This window comes from Erpetoichthys calabaricus, chromosome 14, assembly GCF_900747795.2.
Source record: "Erpetoichthys calabaricus chromosome 14, fErpCal1.3, whole genome shotgun sequence".
Classification (NCBI taxonomy): Eukaryota; Metazoa; Chordata; class Cladistia; order Polypteriformes; family Polypteridae; genus Erpetoichthys; species Erpetoichthys calabaricus.
Window position 1 is genome coordinate 97,461,437 of NC_041407.2, and position 24,008 is coordinate 97,485,444.

General features: G+C 36.2%; 1 protein-coding gene across 2 annotated transcripts; it reads right to left on the reverse strand.

Moving 5' to 3' along the window:
* Positions 1-47: 47 nt before the first annotated feature.
* copz2 (COPI coat complex subunit zeta 2) lies at positions 48-24,008 on the reverse strand. 2 transcript variants are annotated; one of them, XR_003718403.2, is made up of 10 exons: positions 23,897-24,008; positions 12,755-12,823; positions 11,501-11,585; positions 11,299-11,390; positions 8,894-8,949; positions 5,914-5,991; positions 4,622-4,673; positions 3,657-3,770; positions 3,385-3,423; positions 48-2,811 (listed from the first exon to the last, which is right to left on the reverse strand). XR_003718403.2 is itself a non-coding variant. In XM_028819913.2 (9 exons), the coding sequence occupies exons 1-9, from the start codon at positions 23,912-23,914 to the stop codon at positions 2,764-2,766; spliced, it is 537 nt and encodes a 178-aa protein (XP_028675746.1). In that variant the 5' UTR covers positions 23,915-24,008; the 3' UTR covers positions 48-2,763. The 2 variants fall into 2 exon arrangements, 1 of the variants encoding a protein (XP_028675746.1); XM_028819913.2 differs by lacking the exon at positions 3,657-3,770.

The window sequence follows — 24,008 nt, forward strand, 5'->3', positions numbered from 1 at the left end:
GTAACTAAAATAAGAAAAGTCTACAATTGTAATATTGTTCGTATGTCACAATGTGTATGTTAAACAAACAACAACCAACATTCTACCCAAAATAAACCTTTTAATGTAAGCCTTCATTTAATCCCACAAATGTATATCGGTATATTTTGTCTAGCAGAGACTTAAATGTGCATTAAGAAACAACAGTACCAGGAAAATAGTGTTTGTATACATTTGGGATCATGAGGAAGGCTACAAGAATGTTTACTTTACTGCAATCAGCCGACTACGCACTCACTATGTATAATTTATTAGGCAAATACGTCCTCCTGGAATTAAATAAATGATCTAAATAAAACCTCAAATGATCCTGATTTATCGAAGAATGAAAACATTCTTTAAACCTAATGACAAATACTGACACCAATTAAAAGATTTGTTTCTATCCAACCAAAGGCGTAACAAGCGCCCTCTTTCCATTATTAGCTGATATATACACAACCAAATACATAGATTTGGTTCATCTGATTTATTGCATATTTCTAAGGATCTGACTTTTCCTAATTTGGTCAGGAGGTAAAGATCCACAACACGCTTTCACTTCAGTGTTAAGTTTTATGGCGGATGGATTGAATTTTGAAAGTATAATAGCAACTGCTTCGTATTTCTGCTGTAGTCCCAAACTGCAGTGTGCAGTAATTACAGCATATGGTCCAATTATTTAAAAAATGCATTTTTTTTCTATATATGCACACGACATGATGCAACATAATAGTCTTGTCTTCTAGATTTTCATATTTAAGTAACATCGTTTTCACAGTTGCTTTTGCTAAAGCCTTAATTTACTTCCAACTTCCATTCACTATGCAGAGCTCATGAATATTTAATATACATTCGCCAATCAGATTTGCCCGAATGACGCTTGGCGCATTTGTTCAATTACGTTTTTAAAATATGACTCATTTCCTTTACATTTTCAAATACTTTAGAAGAGAATAACATGTCATCATCAATTTTTCGAAGTCGATTTTGTAGTGAGGCCTGTAAAAATAAATTAGTATAAATTTAAAAAAGCACAAACAAATCAATTGACTAAACGAGGTCTTTATTAACTGAAATAAATATTTAAACTCAAACTGGTTGATATTTAAATTTTACAGCTGTTAAATATTTTCAGGTATTACAATTTATATTTGCAATTTATATGTATTTAGAAAATACGCTTTCATTTCATCCTTCAGTAAAACACTGCAAAATATAAAATACACACTCGAAACTGCACAAAATCACTGTATATACACCTTTATAAGTCAATGTTAACATCAGCAGTAAACAATACTATTTTTTAAAAGAAGTCACATTGGGCCATAATAAATATATTTCTTTCGTTAAATTACATTTAAAGCTACACACTTTGCTCCGCTAGTTTTTCTACTGACTACGACAAGTGGTCAACTAATATACTGGAGCCATTATAAAACTACTTCATTAGTAAAAGTCCTGGATCTATAGATGCAGAATTAATTTACATACGTGTGCCTTGACTCGTGTGAAAGTGGAATTGTACTGAACTGCTGCCTGTCGTCCATTTCTGCACTGGACACATTTTCATTCAGAAATTACAGACATGGCTTTAATTCGAATTTGACGAATATTCAAAAATTAGTGAGGGTGTGCGTGCTGGTGTGTCCTGCGATGTGGTGACCAGCACGCCGTCCAGTGCGATGCTGCCGGAAAAGCCTCGGACTTCCCAAGACCCTTTTTGAGTTTATCAGATGTGGCATACAGATAAAAGTATAATGCTTAGTTAGTTGTTTCACCAACTGCGATCTACATACGTTTTACAAAATTTTACTATTATTATTATTATTGTTGTTGTTATTGCTGCACTAACCGATCTTTGGAGACTGGTTGCATTTACATTTTTACAAAAATCCTTCAAAACTGGGAAAAAATGTATTGAAATATAATACGAATTATGAAATCTTTGCAAGTCTCGAAGCACTGCAGCTCGCGGTAAGAGTTCACATTTTTAAGCATAAAAAGAAAGCTTTTTCGAAAACAGGGTGGTCGACGTGACATGCAGGTGAAAATTGTAATGATGCAATTAAATGCACAGATATAGTGTAGTAAATATATCTCAGTCAGTCTGAGTTTGTACATCGTGGAATTTGCATTATTTGATTTTTGGCCTTTTTTGTTGTCATCTTAATAAAAAAACAAAATTATCGCGACTGTGGATCAGACAGTGGACCCCAGTAGACGTTTGATCGCTGGCACAGATGTATTGAACTGATTAATACAACGCGACATGCATTCGTTTAAACAATCCCTTTACAGTTCTATGTTATTAAAATTTCCTTTTCGTCAGCACGTCTGAATGGCTGTTCCTTTCAACAAGACTGACAATTCACCAAAGTCCGTATCTACTGTATTGATCCACAAACGAAACAATTGCAATAATTGAGCCGCTCTCTTTACATTACTTTGACTAAAACATAAGTTTGACTTTTTTTTTTTAACTGAAATTCAGGAATTTTGTAGCATCGTCATTCATTTTAATGTAAACACTGTGATATAAATAGAATAAGATGTTTGTGTCTTGCAAATAGCGGGAGATAAAGCATTTCGTTTTTGGCAGACTCTTATTTTCGTTATCAAAATAAATAATGAAAGGTCCAAGGAGTCCAGATAAAAACACTATTGGCAAAAAAAAAAAAAAAAAAATGCATGTAAGTTTGCTTTTGTGTCCGTTTCTAAAGGACTATGTCGGCCACCACAGTCCTATTTCAGTATGGACCACTTGATCTGCTCTTTCGCCGACTGCAAAACCTGAAACAGAAAATAAAATAAAATACAATAAGGTATACTGTTTAATTGAGGGACCCCACGCTCAACTGATTCTACTCAAATCACTCGTTTGGCAACACACTGCATCTAATCTAAAAGAGCAGTTTCAACTATCGCCCAGTAGGTGTTGCTGCAGACCGCTTTTTGTTTTTTGACTTCTATACCCCATGAAGGAAGACTCAGTATTTCTATCGATGAATAATCGGCCTAAAGCTTAACGTTTATCCGCTTTCACATTTCAAAGATATGTATTTGTGTGAGAAGTTTGTTTTGAGGAATTCTTCATACTAATAAATTGAAAGAATCTGGCCACCAAACACCTGAAGCTCATGAATGTGCTACATTTAGTAAGTGCAGAAATGTAGATTTAGTTTTCTAAACCAGAAAAATGTAGCTATTGCTGTAAAACTGACAAAGAAATCAGTTTTTAAACTGTGATCTTTTCGGGTTCAGTGGTTCAACAGCCAGATCACACTGCTTCCCAGTGTGATGACAAGGAGCTTAAACTTGTACTTGATATCCAGGTGCTTCTAATGGTATATATGGAAGACTAACCTGAGACACACTCTGTTCTGACAGGGGGCTGTCATCAACCTGTTCAAGATAAAGCAATTAATGAGAATTGATCACAAGCACCAATAGCATAGTTCCATCATGTACATAATATCTCATATAGTCAGCACACTTGCTTTCTTTACTTTAATTGTTCTTCTTGCCACCTTTAATGTAAAAGTAGGCCTTTAAAAAACAGTCTAGTCTAGAAGTGCACCTGAAATAAAAAAATATACTGTAATCCAAATGCAGTTCTTTACTGCATGCAGAGTTACCTGAACTGGTGTCCTTCCCCCCCTTTATTTTTTCTGGCTCTTGTCTCCCTGCTGCTCAGTGTTACCCGTGATATAGTCAAAGAGAACGAAGCCATAGGCCGGCTCAGGCAGGGTCTACGCCACAGAACGGGTAGGGGAGAATGAATGAGAAGAAACAAAGAAAAATGTGGCAGAGAGAGGAAGAAGGAGAACAAATTAAGGAAAGAAAAAGCACTTCATTGCCTTCCGCCTTTCACACACAAAGTCAAGCAACTAAACAGATGGCAGACATGCATCCATGGTTAGGCAGCATGCAGCAATTACACTGAATGCCTTGCAAATGATACTGCAGCATTAAGGGGCAGACGTCTCTTTATTCACCAGTGGTGGAAGTGAAAAAGATGAGGGTGAGCAAACAGGAAAATGTGGTCCAAGTCTCTTAATTCTTTTTGATTACTGTGCACACAAAAATGTTCAGATTCCTGTGGTATGATTTATCTACTCATTTTAAACCCAACAAACTGTTGTTTTTATACAATTTTAACACCCAACCCCCGTGTCCTTTGATCATCACGGTCTATTTTTTCCTTGGGGATTTCAAGGAATATCTATAGCAAGCCTACGGGGTTTGCATGTTCTGAAAATAAAATAAAACTGAATTTATGAAAACTTGCACACTGCAACAGCTTTTATTCCCCTAGAGAATAAGGCTCCTTTTGCATCATATAGACGTAGATAATCTACCTTGAATGTAGAGTGTATTTATTATTTTTGCTATGAAGATTATTGCTTTGAGTATAATTGGTGAAAGGCTATCTATTCCTCAGATGAGGTTGCAAGGACTGAAGCTAAACGGGAGAATTAAAATGTGACATGCAGTCAATAAAAACTTAAATTATAGCAAACCAATGGGCAGTTCTCCCATCAGGCTACGTCTCTAGTGTGCAGGCCATATTAATAACAAAAGAAAATGTTTATTTACTTACCCTAAAATTAATCTTCTGGATAACCTGCTGAGGATCACTCTCCAGAATGACTCTTTTGTGAGCAAAGAAAACTCAAAATTAAAATGTGATAATTCTCTCAGAAACAATTAAGCATAAGGTTCCTACCATTGTCTTTGACTAAGTCACTTATCCTTCCAAGTCTTTAAATTTAGAATTATATAAATACTTATTTTGTACCTTTCCATTAATTAATTAATTATTATTATTAGTCTAAGGCAGCTCATAATCCAAACAATAATACATAGAACATGTGAATTGAAAGTACACTTTGAAATTGTGTTTATTATGGAAAAGCAGGATGATATTAAAGGTTTGTTTTTCTTTTTTTAAGGCAATCTGGACTAGCGAGTAAAGAGAAGTGTACAGAACAAGGTTGCTGGGTCAGTCTTCATCACTAAGTTGAAACAAGAAAGCAATTATGTTATGCACTTGTGATCTATAATTTATACACATTAATATATCAGATACAGTAAATAAAATAAATGGTAAATTAGTTTGCAGTAGTTCTCACTATGTTAAGCATTATGTAAAGATTGATTTTTCTAAGTGCTCACTGTAAAAGGTGTCATATAGCTACAGTATATATCACATTCATGACGGCACTCACTATATATATTACATTGATGCTTACTGTGATGAAGGCTGTATAAAAAGTGATTGATGTTTAAAAATTCATGGTTATATAGACTTCTGTGAAGGGTGAGTATAAATTAATGACTGATTTTCAACATACAGTACTTTGAGATAGTGCTCACTCTGAAAAGATTGTTCTGTAAAGGTTGCTATATAAAAAACTGATTGACAGACAAGCATAATCATTTACAGCTGCCTTCTACAGGTGACTTTGACATTGGTAATTCCTGTGCTCACAGTATTCTTATTTTTTATTAAAACAAGCATTAATGTTAAGACTTTAAATTCATAGAATTGATACTACTTGTGAGTATTCATGTAGTCCATCATACTAATCTGATTAAAACATATTAAAAGGACATTGCCAAATTAATCACCACCCTGGCTGGTATATCTTAGGACTGCAGGCGGAACCAGAGTCCCACCAGAAAAGTCACTCAAACATAGGCAGAACATGCAAACTCTCTATAGAAGGCATGCACTTTAAGTCAGGAGCCAAGATAGATTCCAGGGGCAGTGAGGGGAAAAACACATCCTCCAAGACACTTATTAATTAATAAATCAACTAATCTTTATTTTAATCTGTTTTATTTATGTGTGCAATGCTATCTTCATGTTCTAAAAAAATATTCCCATACCCTCCATCAATGACCTCATCGACCACAAGGAAGACTCCATCTAGATTTTCCATCACTGACCGTTTTTCTATGTTTTTTCTGGGGAAGGTTTGAAAGTAAGACAGAATTAGTATCCAAGAAAGTTCCCATTTCAAGACAGAAATCTGCACTTTCAGGCATAAATGAGCTTTTGTGTCTTTTCTCCCATTGGCACAACAAACACTGTTTCAAGGATTTAAAATTGCAACATCCATTGAATGGAACATGGCAACCAGTGCTATACAGTACTTCTTATTAGAATGAAAAATGAATGAGACAATAAAGAATCAATAAGGAACAATAAAATGCAGAATACAAAAGAATAATATAGTAATAATGAATCAATAAAAAACAATGAAACATAGAATAACAAAGAAGAATAATAAAGGATCGATAAAGAACAATATAACACAAAACACCAAAAAATGAGTTAGTATTTATGAATCAATAATGAACAATGAACATCAACATAAAAAGGTCCCCTTCTCTAACTTAGTGTGTGACACTGAGTACTGAGTCACTTAAACACACCATTGGTTCATTTATAAATGTCCTTTTATTTGAAGATGTTTTTTTCAATATAAACTATCTAAATAAATAAATCTAAATGAATGTTATTATCCTCTACTGGAATCTGTCAAGTAAACACTGCAGATTCTGCCATAAAGAAGGGAGGGGTTTATTGATACAAATTACAGAGCATAAAAGAATAAAGGGATATCATTGTCATTAAACTACAAACTTGTCTGAGGAGCAGAAATGCGCTATATAATAGGACTGCCATGTTAGACAAAGACAGAGCTTACTGCCAAATAGGCTCAATCTGTTAATCATAGTAAGTGAGATATATGCACCAAGATATTCATGCAAACACAGTTGTAATCATACAAAGGGGGAGCTAGCAAAGAACTGTATCAGTAAGCCTTTGTAAAAGAAAAGTAGGCAAAGATTAATTATAAAAAAAAAAAAAAAAATTTCCAAAAACAATACATCAGCTCCTGCTTTTTTACTTTTCGAAGTGGACTTAATATTTATGTTTTTTTTCTAGAGCACAGGGAACCTCCACTCTTTTCAAAAGCTCCAGCTCATTCCCATGGTGTACTCTGACACATAACTGAGACAACAAGCCCATAACACATACTATAGTATTAATGTGGGCTTGTGTACATGCTTGACTGTGTATTGATCTGTAGCGTACCTTAAATTCTAGGGATGTAAATGAGACACATTTTTTTTTGCCATAATCAAGTTGTTGGTTGCTGTTGATCATTTTTTGATTTTCAAATGGTGTAGCTTTATTTTACTGTGCCTTTTGAAAGGCGATATTCAGTTGGGTCTAAAGGGTCATTGTGATCTGTAGCGAGAGCAGGGAGCAGGTTGAGGAGACCTTGGAGAGGTGCAGATATGCTCTACAGAGGAGAGAAATGAAGATAAATAGAGGGTCCGCTCAGGTTCGACAGTTTGGAGACAAAGTCAAAGAGGTGAGATTGCATTGGTTTGGACATGTGTTGAGGAGAGATGTTGGGTATATTGGGAAAAGGATGCTAAGGATAGAGCTGCCAGGCAAGAGGAAAAGAGGAAGGCCTAAGAGGAGGTTTATGGATGTGATGAGAGAGGACACGCAGGTGATGGGTGTAACAGAGCAAGATTCAGAGGACAGGAGGATATGGAAAAAGATAATACGCTGTGGCAACCCCTAACAGGAACAGCCAAAAGAAGAAGAAGAAGATCATATTTGCATCTTCTGTGATGCTTTTATTTCACTTAGAAAAGTGTTGGGGACCAAAAATGCTTTTTGAAAAAAATATACAAGTGACATGATCACTAAAGAAGTATCCCATCTAAACATACTGTATACAGAATGTGCTTAACATACTTAACTTCTACCAGCAGCCAATAACAGCTTCTTTGCAATCCTGACAGCACAGAAGTACAGTTATAGTTCGATTCACACAAGGAGCTCTGCTGCAAGCAGGGTAAAGTCAATCATTATTCCATCCATCCATTATCCAACCCGCTATATCCTAACTACAGAGTCACGGGGGTCTGCTGGAGCCAAACCCAGCCAACACAGGGTGCAAGGCAGGAAACAAACCCTGGGCAGGGCACGTACACACACACACACCAAGCACACACTAGGGACAATTTAGAATCACCAATGCACCTAACCTGCATGTCTTTGGACCAATCATTATTCATAAAGCACAAATTTAAACAATTCACAGTACTCAAACATTAAAGGCAAGATTGCCTAAGGAATTGCTAATGTAAATATATTAGAAAAGTACATGCAAGTTAGGGTTAATTGGTGACTCAAAATTACCCTGGTATAAGTAAGTGTGTGTGCTTGTATGAGTGTGTTATATGATGGACTGACACCCCACATAAGGTGGTTCCTGCCATATGATCATAAATTGGATTGAACAGAGCTTTGAAAATTAAAGTTAATCCAGTATTGTGAATAATTCACATGGCCTCAACCCTCATAGTTCTTTTTTGCTTTCTCTCTGGAATTGTCTGCTGCTGTCTTTCCTGAATCTATACCTATTTTTGAGTAAATGCATATTAGAAGTTATAGTGAGGACAGCATGATCACCATGCATACTACTCAGCCTGGATAGCTTTTGTCAGCTTTCTCATTATACCTAAGGCTTTCCTTAACAGAACATAAAAAAGAAAAACAAAATCAATGTGCTTTTTGTTTTTATTCTTGACTTTCACAACTTTCAATTATTAGATTTATTTTTTAAACTGCTGCTTCATTCATAAGCACTTACAAGAGTGTTTGTGCATGTTCAGCAGTTATTAATATACAGATCTCTTATTATCTGCTACAGTATACAGTACCTTCAAATTTGTCCCAACATAAATATGTGCATGAACTACTGGAAAGCACTTGCCATTGTTTAGGCCTGCAGAGAGCCAGATACATGGCATGTTTCAGTGTGTATTAGATACTCACCTCAACATCTGGCTCAGGGAATCAAAGAGACAGTTCAGCACCGACATTAGCATCAACTGGAAGAGAAAAGATGATGATGTTACAGCAGCACAAGGACATCCCTAATTAATGAAGATGCACACTGTACCTCTGCTAACAACTAGGCATATTTAAAAGCTATGACCTTCTGAGGCAAGTACTATTTATTAGAGAACTGATTCATTGGACTTGTTATTATCAGTACAACCTTTTCACATCCAAGTCAGGGTCACATCAAAGTAATGAAAAACATTATTAATGTCTGATTGTGATTTTTGTATCATGAATATCTGTCACTGATCCCCATAGAAACACAAAGTTATGTGAGTGAATTCTTTATGATTTTTTTGTCCTTATCACAAGAATTCATGTAATGAAAAAGCGCATAATGTAGCCCCTAAACACCAAGGCACTGAACTGTAACCTACAAGCTTACACATTAAATTACTCACTACTGTATATGACCCTGAATGTGTCATTTCATTTACCAGTGTCCTAAACATAAAAAGTGTATGTGTGTGTACACAATTGAACTATAATTCTGCACTTTTAAAGGACTATAGGATAGTGATCACTACTGAAAGGTAACCCCTTCTTTGCTGTTTTGCACCATTTCCTGAATTTGAACTTTTACCTTTGATAAATGGTATATGAAAAGTGTTAAATAAACTTCCAACATCATTTTGGTGTCAGCCAATACCTTTTGCATTTTACTTTCTCATTTGCTGCTCAATATTTCTGTTTATTAATGTATTGTAATCTTCTTACACTGTGAAGCCATCTTCTGATAGTACAACTTGTTAATTGAGCTATAAAATAAAGTTTAATCAATTGTATAGATAACAGAAATCAACTGTAGTTGGGGTACCAGTCCATCACAGCACGTAACAACACATATACCCATATTCAGTAACATTCCCATTTAACTTCACATGAATGTAATTCAGGTATGAAAGAGAAACTGAAGTATGAAAGTGAAAAAAAGCATAGGTTAATGTACTGTGTATAGACAGTGACCAGCTTCGGATACTATCCCTATCACCTGGGGAACAGTTTAAAACTGGGGACACAAGGACTTACTATGATGTATCTACAGTATTAGTAACTTACTACTATGCAGAACATATGCTATTGATACCCTCTAGTACGAAAGTGTTGTTACCTGAGCTTTGTAAAGAAGACTGATAAAATTGGAAATTTAAGAAGTGTTGATACAACTGGGTAGCTCTCTATTCTAAAGTGTTGCCATCAAATGCAGCTATGAAACTGGACTCTTAATCATTGAGTGACCCACTACAGAAAGTGGTTATATAAAATAAATATTTCCTACAATAAGGTCTAGTGAGCATTATGACTAAAATGATTTCATCCTGTTTTTTCATTATTTAGGTGAATTACCCATTCCCATTTCCTGCCCGACTACTCCAGACAATTTCAGGGTGGCAAAGATGGCTGCAAAATTCAACTGCTTCTTTCAGCCACCTGTAGCTCTAATAATGTCAGCCCGTCATTTTGTAACCAGCTTAGTCCTGAACAAGGTTGCAGGGGTCTGTTGGACCCTATTCCAGCTAGCATAGGGCACAAGGTAGGAACAAACCCTGGACCAGGTGCCAGTCCATCGTAGGATGAACAAACACACATGCAAACCCATCCAACCCAACCACACACTAGTGCCAGTTTAGGATCACCAATTCACCTAACCTAAATGTCTTTGGACTGTGGGAAGAAACTGGAGCACCCAGAGGAAACCCATGCAGACACAGGGAAAACATGTAAACTCCACGCAGGAAGAACCTGGGATGCGAACCCTTATCTCCTTACTGGGAAGCAGCAGTGCTTCCACTGCGCCACCATGCTGCCCCTCTAATAATGTTGCATGTATACATTGCTTGTTCCTACATCAAATTTCATTCTGACTTATTTTCTTGATACTCAGTACAAACCATATTCTGATTAGGTGACCTCTCAAAGATCACTTATCCGTTCAATATTAAGATTCCCATTTCAATTTCTACTGGAGTTGTATTTTACTGGGGAAATGCAATTTGAATTATGCAAGATCTCCTTGGGTCTGTGTACATTTTTCTTCTACATACTTTATACTTCCTGCTTCATCCCAAAAGACATTAATTTTACTTTAGTCTAAATTCTAAATTATCCCTTTGTCAGTGTGTGCACGAATGGACTTTGCAATAGACTGGTACCCCATCCAGTGTTGTTTCCTGCCTTATGTTTCTGGGATGGTTTTTTGATCCCTTGTTACCCTGAATTTTTTTATGTTGATTTGAGAATGTAAAAGTGTTTTGTTTCATTTTTCATTCATGTTTTCATTTTACTGGCAATATTATTAAAAAAAAACATATTATTTGCCTTGTTTTAGGAAGTACCTCATTTTCCTGGGCACTGCCCACCACATAGAAGAAAAGGTCAATACTGCTTTTATACACAATAGTCATTCCCTCTAGGAAGGCAATCTCACCTGTGGAGAAAGAAGACCACCAGTTACCAACCAGCTATCTACAGGAAATAGACGGTGAGATAAACACAAATGCATGAGAGTTTATAGTAGAATATATTCGTCTAACTTACTGTCAGTTTTGTGTGTTTTGTTGTAAACATTCTTTTCAAAATTTTTCTGCTCCTTCATGGATGGAAATAAATCAGGATCATAGTACTGTAAAGAGACAGACGCAGAAGCACAGCAGAAATTATTGAAAGTGACATTGAATCCATTGGTCTGTTTCTTTTTGGTTTACTTTATTGGTAGCTTCTGCCATACTGGTCCTCAACACTAGGAAAGTCACAAAAGAACTGATATTCCTACTTTTAAATGAATGAACAGACAAAAAACGCTTGCTTTATTTTTTTGTTTTAATATTCAGCTTGTGCTTTCAAAAATGTATCCAGAATATGAAGTGTGACTGAGATGAATACATGTGTGACATTTAAGACACAGGCAGTTTACAGTTACTAAAATTATCTCAATAAACCATTATTGTATACTACCTTTATCTGTAAGCATTACAGTAATGTACCAATACCAGCAATCTTTATTTATAGTATTTTACACAGGTTATATTACCTTAAAGCACCTTACACACTTAGCCAGATTTATTTCGAATAGCTCCATTCATATGCACTTCCTTTGTGACCTATTTTAAAAACCTTCAATTAGCCTTCACTTTATGTAGCATTCTTCATTGGTGACACAACAATAAAAGCACTGCTCGAATTAGCCAATGCAATAAATGCACAAGACACCAGCGTAGCCTTCATTCCCACTTGTGTCACTGCTCAAAAGAACATTAGCTTTAAATGTCACTTCAGTTCAGAAATACACTAAAGGACAATATTAATTAGAACATCAAAGAATTAACTGATTGTATTCCACAAAATGTCTTAAATGTTAACTATTTCAGAGGGCTCATTCAGTAAACACAGTAAAAATTGAAGCAGGAGGTATAATTAAGATGGGGATTCCATTTCCAATAGGAATTAAAAAGAATGACAGCAATGAAACCCTGTAGATACTGTAGAACTCCACTCCTCACTAAGCAGCCAGGTCGATGATCCCTTGTGCTCCGGGAGGAAATAACAGTCATAACTCTCATCGTCTTAGATTGCAGGTCATTAAGTACACATCAGAGCAGAAATACTTTACTAGTAGCTATGTTGGTATAACATATTTCAAGAGCTTAGTTCCCAACCATTAACAACAGAGATCCAACTTCAATATAAAGGCATGCCTACAATAAAGAAATGTGGCATTACCACAGCAGTTTTCTGCTCAGCCCCAGCCTTATCTAACCTTTCCACACAGGCCTTCATGAAGTTATACAGTACCTTGGCCAGCAGGCGTGTGCCATCGTTGTCCAGTATGAAGACAGCTTTGACCGTGTAAAGTGAAGGCTCCTGGAAATGAAAGTCAAAAAAGTCAAATTACTAATGCATTGCAATGAGAAATATAGCCTGGCTTGGACTACAGGTCTTATCAAATGGTGCACATCACCATAGACAGACACCCTGGAGCTTTACATCACCACTGAGAAATACCACATTCTTCACAAAGTAGTGCTCCTATGATGCCAGTGACAGGAATGATAAATACTGTCAATTTCTGATTGACAAATATTACGATAAATTAAAGCAACTCCTGCATGTTAATGCTCAGGCCTTCTGTATGGTCTGCAGCAGCCTACTTACTAGACTCAAGATTAATGATGTTGCCAGAAGAGGCCTGCAGGGCAAAGCCGGATGCTTTACAGCAGGGGTCCTCATGTTTGGTCCTAGAGTAACATGGTGCCTGCAGATTTTGATCCAACCCAGTTTCTTAATTCAAAGCCAGTTACTGCTATTTAAGCAACTGTTGCTCAAACTTGCTTGCTTGAACTCTAAACACCTACATTAATAACATTTTGTTTTAAACTGGTACATTTCCAGTCTTAGTTGTTTCTTGTTTTGTTAGCCAACGATGCAATTTAAATCAGGAGTGTCAAACTTCAGGTCTGGAGAGCCGCAGTGGCTGAAGGTTTTCTTTCTAACCCTTTTCCTAATCAGTGACCAGTTTTCACTGCTAATTAACTTCTTTTCCCTTCATTTTAATAGCTCTGATTTTAAGGATTCAGTCCTCTGAATTGATTTGCTTCTTCATGAAATGGCAGCCAAACAGAAATGAGACGTGAAACGAGCCAACAGATGAGCAGCTAAACTGGGATTTCAAACACCAACCAATTTCACTCCAACCAGTCTATTAATGAGAAGCTGATTCTTGCTGTTGATTAAGCCAGTTATTTAATTTTGTGGCCTGTTGCTGCTCTCATTCTGCCACAGCAGACATTTCCAAAACTGTTGATTTTCTGTTCGTCAAAATGATTTGATGAGCTAAGAGATCAACCATACCGAGACCATCACCTTTCTTTATTTTCAGATATGGTGCGATGGGCACAGGTGAGCTGGTCATGTGGCGGCTCTTTTTGTGTCTCATTATTGTTTGGCTGCTAATTAAAAAAAGATACAACTAAGGGGCCCAAGTCAAATTAATTAAAAACTAAAGCAAAAGACGTTAATTAGCAGCAAAAACTAGTCACTAATGAAGAAGATGGTTAGAATGAAAACCTGCAGCCACTACGGCCCTCCAGGCCTGGAGTTCGACACCTGTGATTTAAATGACAAAGGAGCCAAAATGTTCACCTTCAAACTTGGTCTCATTCACACCTGGCTGTGCTCAACATGAATATCTGCTTCAATAAGATATTTGTAAAGAAAATCAAAGAGAAAAGGGTGAAGGATTAAGAGTTACTAATCTGCCCTAGACTATAAAAAAATGCATGATATCCTTAGAGAGGAAAAATCTACAATATTAAAATGGCCTGATGTGTCAAAAAGAAAACACTAATATGCCATAAAAGTAAATACATTCTATTATTGGCTTCTAATTAATCAACTGAGTTGGAACAAAACCTGAAGCCACTATAGCCCTTTAAGACAGACGTTGGGGAGCCTTGCTTTAAAGTGCTCAAGGGTCAATATTATACTAACTTAAAGACATTTTTAAAACAGCCAGGGGCTAGAATTGCACAAAGACACACTCAAATGTTACTACAATGAAAATCATCCATTAACACAACCACACTCACCCCTTCATATTGGTCACATACATGATATGGCAAACACATCTCTGCTGTATAACCCTTGGGATTAATAAAGTATCTATCTGTCTATCTATATTCTCATCCCATATTTCGCATAAAAGTTGTTTCACACACACACACAATCACAATGGCATGTTTCCTTTTAGACTTTCACAAAGGATGCTCTCTTCTTAATAATATAAGAAGCATGGTAGTAAATTGGAGCTCTGTTTTCTACATCTTACCATGTAAGTGGTAGAGTTTCAAATTAAAACAATCATTCTTAAGGTGTCCCTCTCTGTTAACAGACTCCTTTGAAACCTAACCACAAACTTGAAAGGTAGGGATGTAGTTTCTGACACTGCTATGATGAGAAGGGTTCTGCTTGTCTTTTATATATTTTAGATATTATATATTTTATATAAGCTTTTATTTTTTTCCCCCCATTCCCTACCCTCTGGCCTCTGTCAGATCTCCCTTCATTTGCCTATTAAAACTACAACTTACCCCTCTGAGTTCACTTAATGCACAATTAATTCTGGTTACTATTTAGTATCATTTTGAAAACAACAGCAGATTTTCTAATGACAGCTATGATCCATGACTGGAATTGGCACAAAATTTTAATATTTAATATAATCTATTATTTTCTATAATCTATAATATAATCTATTATTATTTTTAATATATTATTATAATATATTATTATTTTTGTTGTTTTGTTTAATCTGGTCTTTACACCCAGTTAAAACTGGTGAAATTCTGAGCAACTCAGAAGTTCCAGTCTATATTAGGGTTTGACGGACATAGTAATGAACTGGCTATACAGTACATCGCTTTTTAACCTGGAGACAGTCCACCACACTCAAAGAAGACACCTGCTTGTTGGAAGTGGATGTTGCTGCTTACTAGCCTTGCATGTCTGCCTAAATTGTTAGATGAGTAAAAAGAAAGGTAATTAGTGCTCTAAAGGATGTGGTGTTCAGATGCTAGGAACTCACTGATTTTCTGCAAGAACTTGCCACTTCATTTCTTTAGAATTATGCTCCTTTTGGTAATGGTGACAAAGAGTTTGTTGAGATTTCTAAAAGTCATGATCCAATGATTGATGGAAGTAGTTGGTCAATTTAGGCTCCTTATGTTACAACTCTCCAGCAACCTGGGCTAACAATACCAGGCAAACCCTGAGGACTGCTGAAAAACATTTTGCTCATTATTCTATGTCACCTTTAACATTGTGCTGTTGTTATGTGGTATATGTTTGACTGAACATTGAATACGAAGATTTTTATATGACTTAGAACAATCCAGTAGAAATAAGTACCTTTGCCCTATAAATACTACACATTTTCCTACTATCAAAACGCTCTCCTTATGCAGAAATAAAACCCTGAGACAGAATAGTTAGAGAGAGGAATTTGTTAAACCGACAAGGACCTGGACAAAAACCTATGCTTATATAAAATGTTTCATTAAATAAAGAGATGTGTTCACTAATATGGTCATTTTTCAAAAGTGCTTAAATTTACAGTGGGGGGAAGTGAAGATCACAGTACACTTTATTATGCCAAAATGAGAACTTCATGTGGTCATGCATGTCACATACAATGACAAAAATATCAGACAATAAGAAAAAAGTCACTGAAGTTGTATTCTCTTGTAAATGTCATTCATACATACTGTATGGTCTATAGCAGGTGTACTCAATTCCACTCATGGACGTCCTCAGCGGGTGAAGGTTTTCATTCCAACCAGTTTTGTGATTAAAAAGCCAGTCCTAGCAGACAATGAAACTTGATATTTAATTATATGACGTGTCAGTGCTTTCATTCTTTCAAGACAAATCTTTAGCACAATGTACGTTTTTTTTGTTTTCTGAGAACATTATCTATATGTTTTGTGGTCTGGAACAGATTTGTACCTCTTGGTCCTTCCCTGCTCTCTTGTTTATTTCAAATCATTTAATTAACACAGACCCTTCCTGATGCTTGTACACAGGTTTAAATGGAAGCACATTAGCTGGAGAGCTTGTGGTTCCTATCTTATTTGTCTCTCCTTATTAACTGATGGCTGGTTACAAAAACAGACAACAATTAAAACCTGAATGCAGCTGTTTGAAATAAGCAATTAAGAGTTCTGAATTGTAACAAATTAGTTAACTAACACTAAGCCCAAAAAACCTATTGCTTTAGTAATAAATAAGTGGGTTCTAATTAAAAATTTGATTACAGCAAAAGCCTGCAGCAACTGCGGACCTCCAGGACCCGAGTTAAGTACCCCAGTCTCAAATAAAATATTACTGAAGCTGCATAATAACATCTCACTCCATTGTGTTTAAAAATTAATTCCTAAGTTGATGTCAAATTCACTCTTTTCTTTCAATTTACCAAAATCACTTTCTGCAACCTGGTTGCTATGCTTTACTCTTCAAAAATATTCTCATTTTACAGAGTAAAACTGTGTATTTTATAGAGGACAATAGTAATTTTTCTACTCAAGTACCTTGCCTAGCCAATTGTGAACCAGTAGCTTGACCTCCAGTATCATATTTTACTTGAGAGTAGCTTCATAAAAAACAGTTAAAAGTTGGTGAGTTTTGATGAGTAGCTGCACAAGTATAACATTAATGCATCTTTAAAATATTTCCTGCAGATAGCCTTTTATTTTTTCCATTAGTCTGTCAGTCAAATCATTTTCTAACCCACTTAGTCCTGAGCAAGGTCACAGGCAGTGCTGGAGCTTATCTCAGCTAGCACAGGGCACAAGACAGGAACAAACTTAGGACAGGGTGCCAGTCCATTGCAGTGAACTGCTAGATTTTAAGTCTGTCCCCATTAATGATACTGTTTGTGATCAAGTCTTTGCTAACATGACTAATAACAAATAGAAAGCACACTTAACAAAATAACATTCATTAATATTACTGTAAGTATATTTTGGTATTTTTGCAGTTTGTTTACATCAGGACATACAGTGGAACCTCGGGTCACCCGATTTGGCCGTGACCCGAAGCAATTTCGCCCCATAGGATTTATGTAAATACAATTACTGTAATCCGTTCCGGACCGTACAAGCTGAATGTAAATATATATTTTTTTAAAGATTTTTAAGCACAAAAATAGTTAATTATACCATAGAATGCACAGTGTAATAGTAAACTAAATGTAAAAACATTGAATAACACTGAGAAAACTTTGAACAGAGAAAACTAACATTGCAAGAGTTCACGCTATAGCCTTACAAACCGATCACTGTAAACACTTTTTTTTAATGAGTTTTAAGCACAGGGACAAAAAGGAACATTTGAACAAATCCAAACTTTATTTAAAAACCAACCATAAACAACCAAGAAAGTAACATTGCAGGAGTTCACGCTGATAGCCTTACAAACTGATTGCTGTAAACACTTTTTTTAAATGAGGTTTAAGCACAGGGAAAAAAAAAATGAACATTTGAAAAATCTGCAATTTATACAAAAACTAACCTTGCATGAGTCGAGTTCTGGCATGAAGGAAGTGAGGAGGAACTGGGTGGAGAGGAGATTACAGTTTTGAGGTAAAGTCCCTCTGCGCGATGCACGGCTGACCGAGAACAAAGTACTGTACAGGTACATGGAAAGACTGAACACATGCGTAAATCACCGGCGCATACAAACCGGAAGGGAAACGAAATAGAGCATAAAGAGTTCACAGCGAAATCACAGGGAGAGACTGAACATGTGCGGAAATCATCGGCGTGTACGAACCGGAAGGGAAACTGGCTTGTTCGTCACCCGAGTGTGTGGTCGTGAACAGATGCAAAAGTTTGGCAAACTTTTTGGTCGTATCCCGATTTGTACGTGTTCAGAGACGTTCGTGACCCAAGGTTCCACTGTATAATGAGTTTTTTTTTAATTTTATTTAAGAGAACAAAACACATAACAGTTGCACACAATTCAGTCAAAGATTATACTCATATGGGCAAAAAAAAGTCACATTTCTGTTTCAAAGAAAAAAAATCCATCAAACTAAAAAGGAAACACAAAACCTCCTTCCCCTGCACACATCTGACAGTTACTGTATATAGCAAAAAGAAAGTCTTAATGTACTTCTCCCAAAATGTCAAAACAACAGCAAAGACCAAGCAAGCTAATTTTACAACAACATTACTGAATTCTCACACTGTACAATACTCCGTTTACACACTTGGGCTCACTACATTCCTCCTAACTCCCTATTTTGTTCTGCTCCTTGCACTGTAATGTCTCTACAGAGAACACTTTGGTGTATAAATTACAGCACATGTGCCAAATGAGGAAGGACCTAAAGCACAAATTTCTTTTACTGCTCACTTTTTTCATTAGTGCATTTATCTTCAGACAATGTTTTCTGTATTAATAATCATTATGTATTTCACATGCCATACACTTAAACAATCTGTGATGATACTGCAAAAACTAAGTAAGCCAATAACCATGATGAACCAAGCTGAGCAATAACCAAATTTAAATGGCATGTGTACAGCATAAACTGAAGTAGAAAAACCTTATGTCGCCTAAACTGTTAGATCATCAACACATCTGTCACATCACAGTCTAGATCCTTCACTTGAAGTCACCTATTCATATCTGTCAAAAACTAAACAGATGTTTTTGTTGGTGCTGCTGATGACAAAAAAATAAACACTGATTAGAAGTGTAAATCAGGCCCACATTAACCCTTATGTACAATAACACATAAAAACTTTGATCTCCAAGTATTGTATATTTACACAAAGTACCAATGCACATATGCAAAGAGAGATTTCTTCACACATGACAGTTACATACTGATTCTTTATAAGAGATACTTATATACAAATGAGAGTTACACACTGACTTTTCCAGTATTTAACATGCAATTGTTAAACTCAAAGAAGAAACAACAAACCGTCCACCTCTTATGATGCACAATTAAACATGCACATGTACAGTATACCAATTAGAGAATAAACCGAGAGAACAATTTTAATCCATTTGTACTATGATGTCTGAAGCCAGGACTTGGTCTACCCAGCCCTTTATTTCTTCATTTATGAGTTTTGATGTATGGTCCTTCCAAGCAAAAGTTCTGTCATGCACTGACTTCTTACAAACCCAGAGCCTGAGTGTATCACAGAACTTGAGCCTGAAAGAAGTGTCATATCCCAACCTGTAAGAGAGAAGCTTGTCTCACTTGACATGTTCAAAGTTCTTTGACTAGTTAGTCATACATGGCATACATCTTTAATTTGATTCAGAGTCAGACTATCCAGAGTAGATCCTCTAGTCAGGAAGGAACCTGCTCTGGATAGTACCAGTCCATCAAACAGCATACCTGTGCATACATTCAAGTCACACAGTGTTAGTTTGGACACTTTACACAATCTTAACCTGCCAATTCTTGCCACTATGTCTGACTTTTAGGCAATTATTTATTGTAATAAAATGTTATTAAAAGTTAGACTTGAGGAAAAACAAATCTTATTTTAATTATATTCAATACTGAAGTAGTTGATTCAAAAAAATAATAAAATAAAGACTTACTTAGAATGAAAGCTAAACAATCATGTAGACTATTACCACATTATGAAATTATGTGCTTTGTCTGAATTCATCTACATATAGAGGTCCATTCTGTAACAAATGCTGTTCACTACCTTATTTATGTATATATTATAGTGGACGCCCTCAGACACAGTTAATCTAATTTAAGTTTATGGGAGGTTGGAGCCTATGCCAACAGAAGAGAAATAGCCCGGGAGAAGGTGTCAGTCCATTGACAGTGCAGGGCATATACAGTAAATGGCATAGAGGTTAGCACTGCTGCCTCGCAGATTCAATATCATGGAGCTGAAATCCATATTCACTTGCGGTCTGTTTGGAACTTGCCCATTGCTCATGTATCTGTGTGGCTTCTTCTACGGATACTCTGATTTTTCTGTCACTCTCTAATAGATAGAGATACTTTATTAATCCCAAGGGGAAATTCACAAATGATATGCATGTTAGCTTAATACGCAGTTCCTGTCCATGACAGGTTCCTACCTTGCACCTGACAGAATAGAACAGACAGGTTTGAAAATGTAAACTTTTATATTCTCTGTAAAATAAAAAATGGAATCATTGGTGTTTTTTGCTTTCTATTATGTTACAAAGATGTTCTCAGATTGATGTGTGGTACTGCACTTATTCTAAACATAGCACTCAAAGTTGAGGCAATAAACATCATTTTAGTTCTCATCAAACTACATAATCTTATTGGCACACTGAAAGAAATTAAGGCCTACTTGGAGTACAAAAATAGCCTTCATTCTACCATATTCACATGAACCCTGGATTTTCAATATATCTAGAAAATTCTTGTTGTGTATAAACTTTTCTCCCCTCCATGTAGATGACTGTAGTTTGTTTAGGGATGTCATAAAACTTCTTGATGGCCTCCTTGAATTCTTGCCTAAAAACATTTTGTCATGGTTCCCTGATCTGTATCATTTACATTTGCACCATACTTCTCTAGTTGTTGTTTTTTTTTTTTTTTTCAGTAGGCCTTACTAAGCTTTAAAGGATTTTCAGGGTCCTGCAAGCTTTTTTCATTTTTTTTTTTTTTTACAGTTTTGATGATTGGTGCTTTTAAAGGACTGGACGAATGGTTAGCGATTCGAACCTAGAAGTCAAATGCTTGCTGGCTCAAACACTGTCACACTTATTGTGTAACCCTAGGAAAGTTACTTAATCTTTTTGTGTTCCTGTGTAACAAATATATTGTAAACAAACTGCAAAATAACTATTTGATAAACAGTTTATGATGTTTTTACCATATAAAGGACCTATTTAAAACAAAGCTGATTTTTTTTTTTTTTTAATCTTGGATTGGCATTAAATTCTCCTTCATCTTCATGGTTACATTTTTGGTAGTACCAGTACCTATCAACTGTGCATCTTTTCCTTCATCTCAACAGAAACACCTTCACTGCATACTGGTTGAACTCCACTGACTAATTTTATGAATTCTAAAAATGGCTAATTGCACGGGGTTAATGGTTCTGGAAAGAGGGTTTTGTTATAGGTTGTTTTTGTTTTTTTACTTACTTTGATGTCAACCTTGTTGCTCACTGAACATCTTGTTTAATCTATCAGCTCAATCTAGCACTGTGCTCCCTTACAGTTAGGCAGAGAAAGACGCTTAATGCTGCCTTGACTTTTAGCGCATAGAGTTCAACTGTGTTGCTTCATTTTAATTTGCTTTCTTGTGTAATTTCATTTTATTTACCAAAAGGCAATCTGCAAATAGATAATTAACTAAGTCTGTATCATTTTTACTTGCACAGTATGTATGCTCACTGCTACTTTTCATAAAAACATTTTCAAAACAAAAAGTTAAGAGATCAAGAGTTTCTTATCTTGCACTGCCCGTTTTATTGATTTTTCCACAACAGTAAAATATAGTCTAGATGTAAATTTCTCATGCTGCAGGTCTAAATAAATGTAATGCATCATAAGTCAAAAAGCATCTATCCATCCATCCATCCATCCATTTTCCAACCTGCTGAATCCGAACACAGGGTCACGGGGGGTCTGCTGGAGCCAATCCCAGCCAACACAGGGCACAAGGCAGGAACCAATCCTGGGCAGGGTGCCAACCCACAGCAGGACACACACAAACACACCCACACATCAAGCACACACTAGGGACAATTTAGAATCGCCAGTCCACCTAACCTGCATGTCTTTGGACTGTGGGAGGAAACCAGAGCGCTCGGAGGAAACCCACGCAGACACGGGGAGAACATGCAAACTCCACGCAGGGAGGACAAAAAGCATCTAATTTCTACTTTTTTTTTTTTTTTGGAGAAATTGGTTACAACAAATGCTTGCAGCCACAGTTCCCAAACAAACCGCACACTCCTGAGGATTCTAGACCCTATTTAGGTGTGTCATAAAGGAACAGATAAGGTGGCATGGTGGGTACTACTCCTTCTCTAGGATCATACGTTCAAATCCCAGACACTAATTTTATGGAGCCTGAACACTCATCCTGTATTAATATGTACATTTCCTCTGGGTATACCAGTTTTTCTTCCTCATCCCAAAGATGTGCATGTTAGGTTAACCGGTAATTTGAAACTGGCTTGGAATGAGGAACTGGGGGTATCGTATAAAGGACTGCCACCCAGTCCATGGCAGGGAGCCAACTTTTTTACCCATTGCTGATGGGACAGTCTCTGAACCAGACATGTAGCTCAGAAAATGGAAGGATGGATACAAGAATAAATATTGCATACATGAACTCTCTGTTGGTGTGGGAGTGTGTGTTTCTCTATCCCTCTCATCTTATAATTAATTTACAACTGTCTGAAAAATTATTTTAACGATTTTTCACTTTTTTTGTTGGTCAATGGCAAAAAGCACAAACTGAAAATATATTCAATACAGTAAATATGGTTGGGGTATATAAGCACAAAGCCGTTAAAAAGTCTGTGTGCCCTTTAAATTACACTTTTTTTTTACTTTATAGTCACAGCATAACAACTTTACATGAGTTAAAAAATATTATTACTTAAGCAAAATGTATTTAGTATATTTACACTTACAAGAACTTCACATACGCACACTCGGATATATAAAAAAAAATTAAGTATTTAAAAAAAATTGGGTGTAAGCTTTGTGTGGGTGACGCTCTCTGAATGGGTACCAACATTAAATACAACTCTTCTTTCCGACTACAGGCCTGCCAGCGACACCGCTTTTTGACGGGACCGGACTGGACGGGACGTGGCACTCTCATGAAGTCTCGCTTAGATGGTAGAAAGCGATGGTTTTGGTAATTGTAAATAAAGGTTTTACAGCAGATCACTTGTCCATTCCCATTCCACTTGATCCTAATCTGTAGTTTACTGGATTTTAAAATACAAATGCATGTCCTGGAATATTAACTTGAATCGTTTTTTCACTACCGCAACTTTATGGCAATGTGTGGAAACTTCGGTGTCAAGACGTTACGATCAACTGAAAAAAAAAAACTCTGCAGTACAAATGCGTATTAAAATATGTAAAGGCTGTAATAATAGCAAATTGTGACAAGGATAACTCAAATTGTCTTCTTCACTTTTGTTAATGAAAAACGTGTTCAGTTTTGAAGTCACCGGTCGGAAATCTTGCATTTCTCACATTTAAAGCAGCAAAGCATTCAAAGTCAGTTTTCTTGGTTAAAAAATAATTGTTATTCCTCATTGAACGCCTCAAACACTTTCATTCTCAGCAAGCTTTGTTTTAGTCTCTCCCTTCGTTTCAAACCGAGCACGAGTACACACGCCATTGTATTTAGATGTCTAGATATATATTATAATGATTCCTTACCAGAGCCACCGTGTCCATGTTGGAGTATTTCTGTGTTGACGTGGACAGCCTGGAGTTGTCATTTTAACTGCACACGTAGCTGCCGGGTAACTTGACGCTGGGTGGCGCCGCC

What these genes read in the sequence shown, in the direction of transcription:
- copz2 (XM_028819913.2), bottom strand. An exon ending in CAAAACACACAAAACTGACA is followed by an intron (nt 11,391 to 11,500) that starts GTAAGTTAGACG and finishes CTTTCTCCACAG; the next exon opens with GTGAGATTGCCTTCCTAGAG. An exon ending in GATGAGGTCATTGATGGAGG is followed by an intron (nt 4,674 to 5,913) that starts GTATGGGAATAT and finishes TGCTCACAAAAG; the next exon opens with AGTCATTCTGGAGAGTGATC.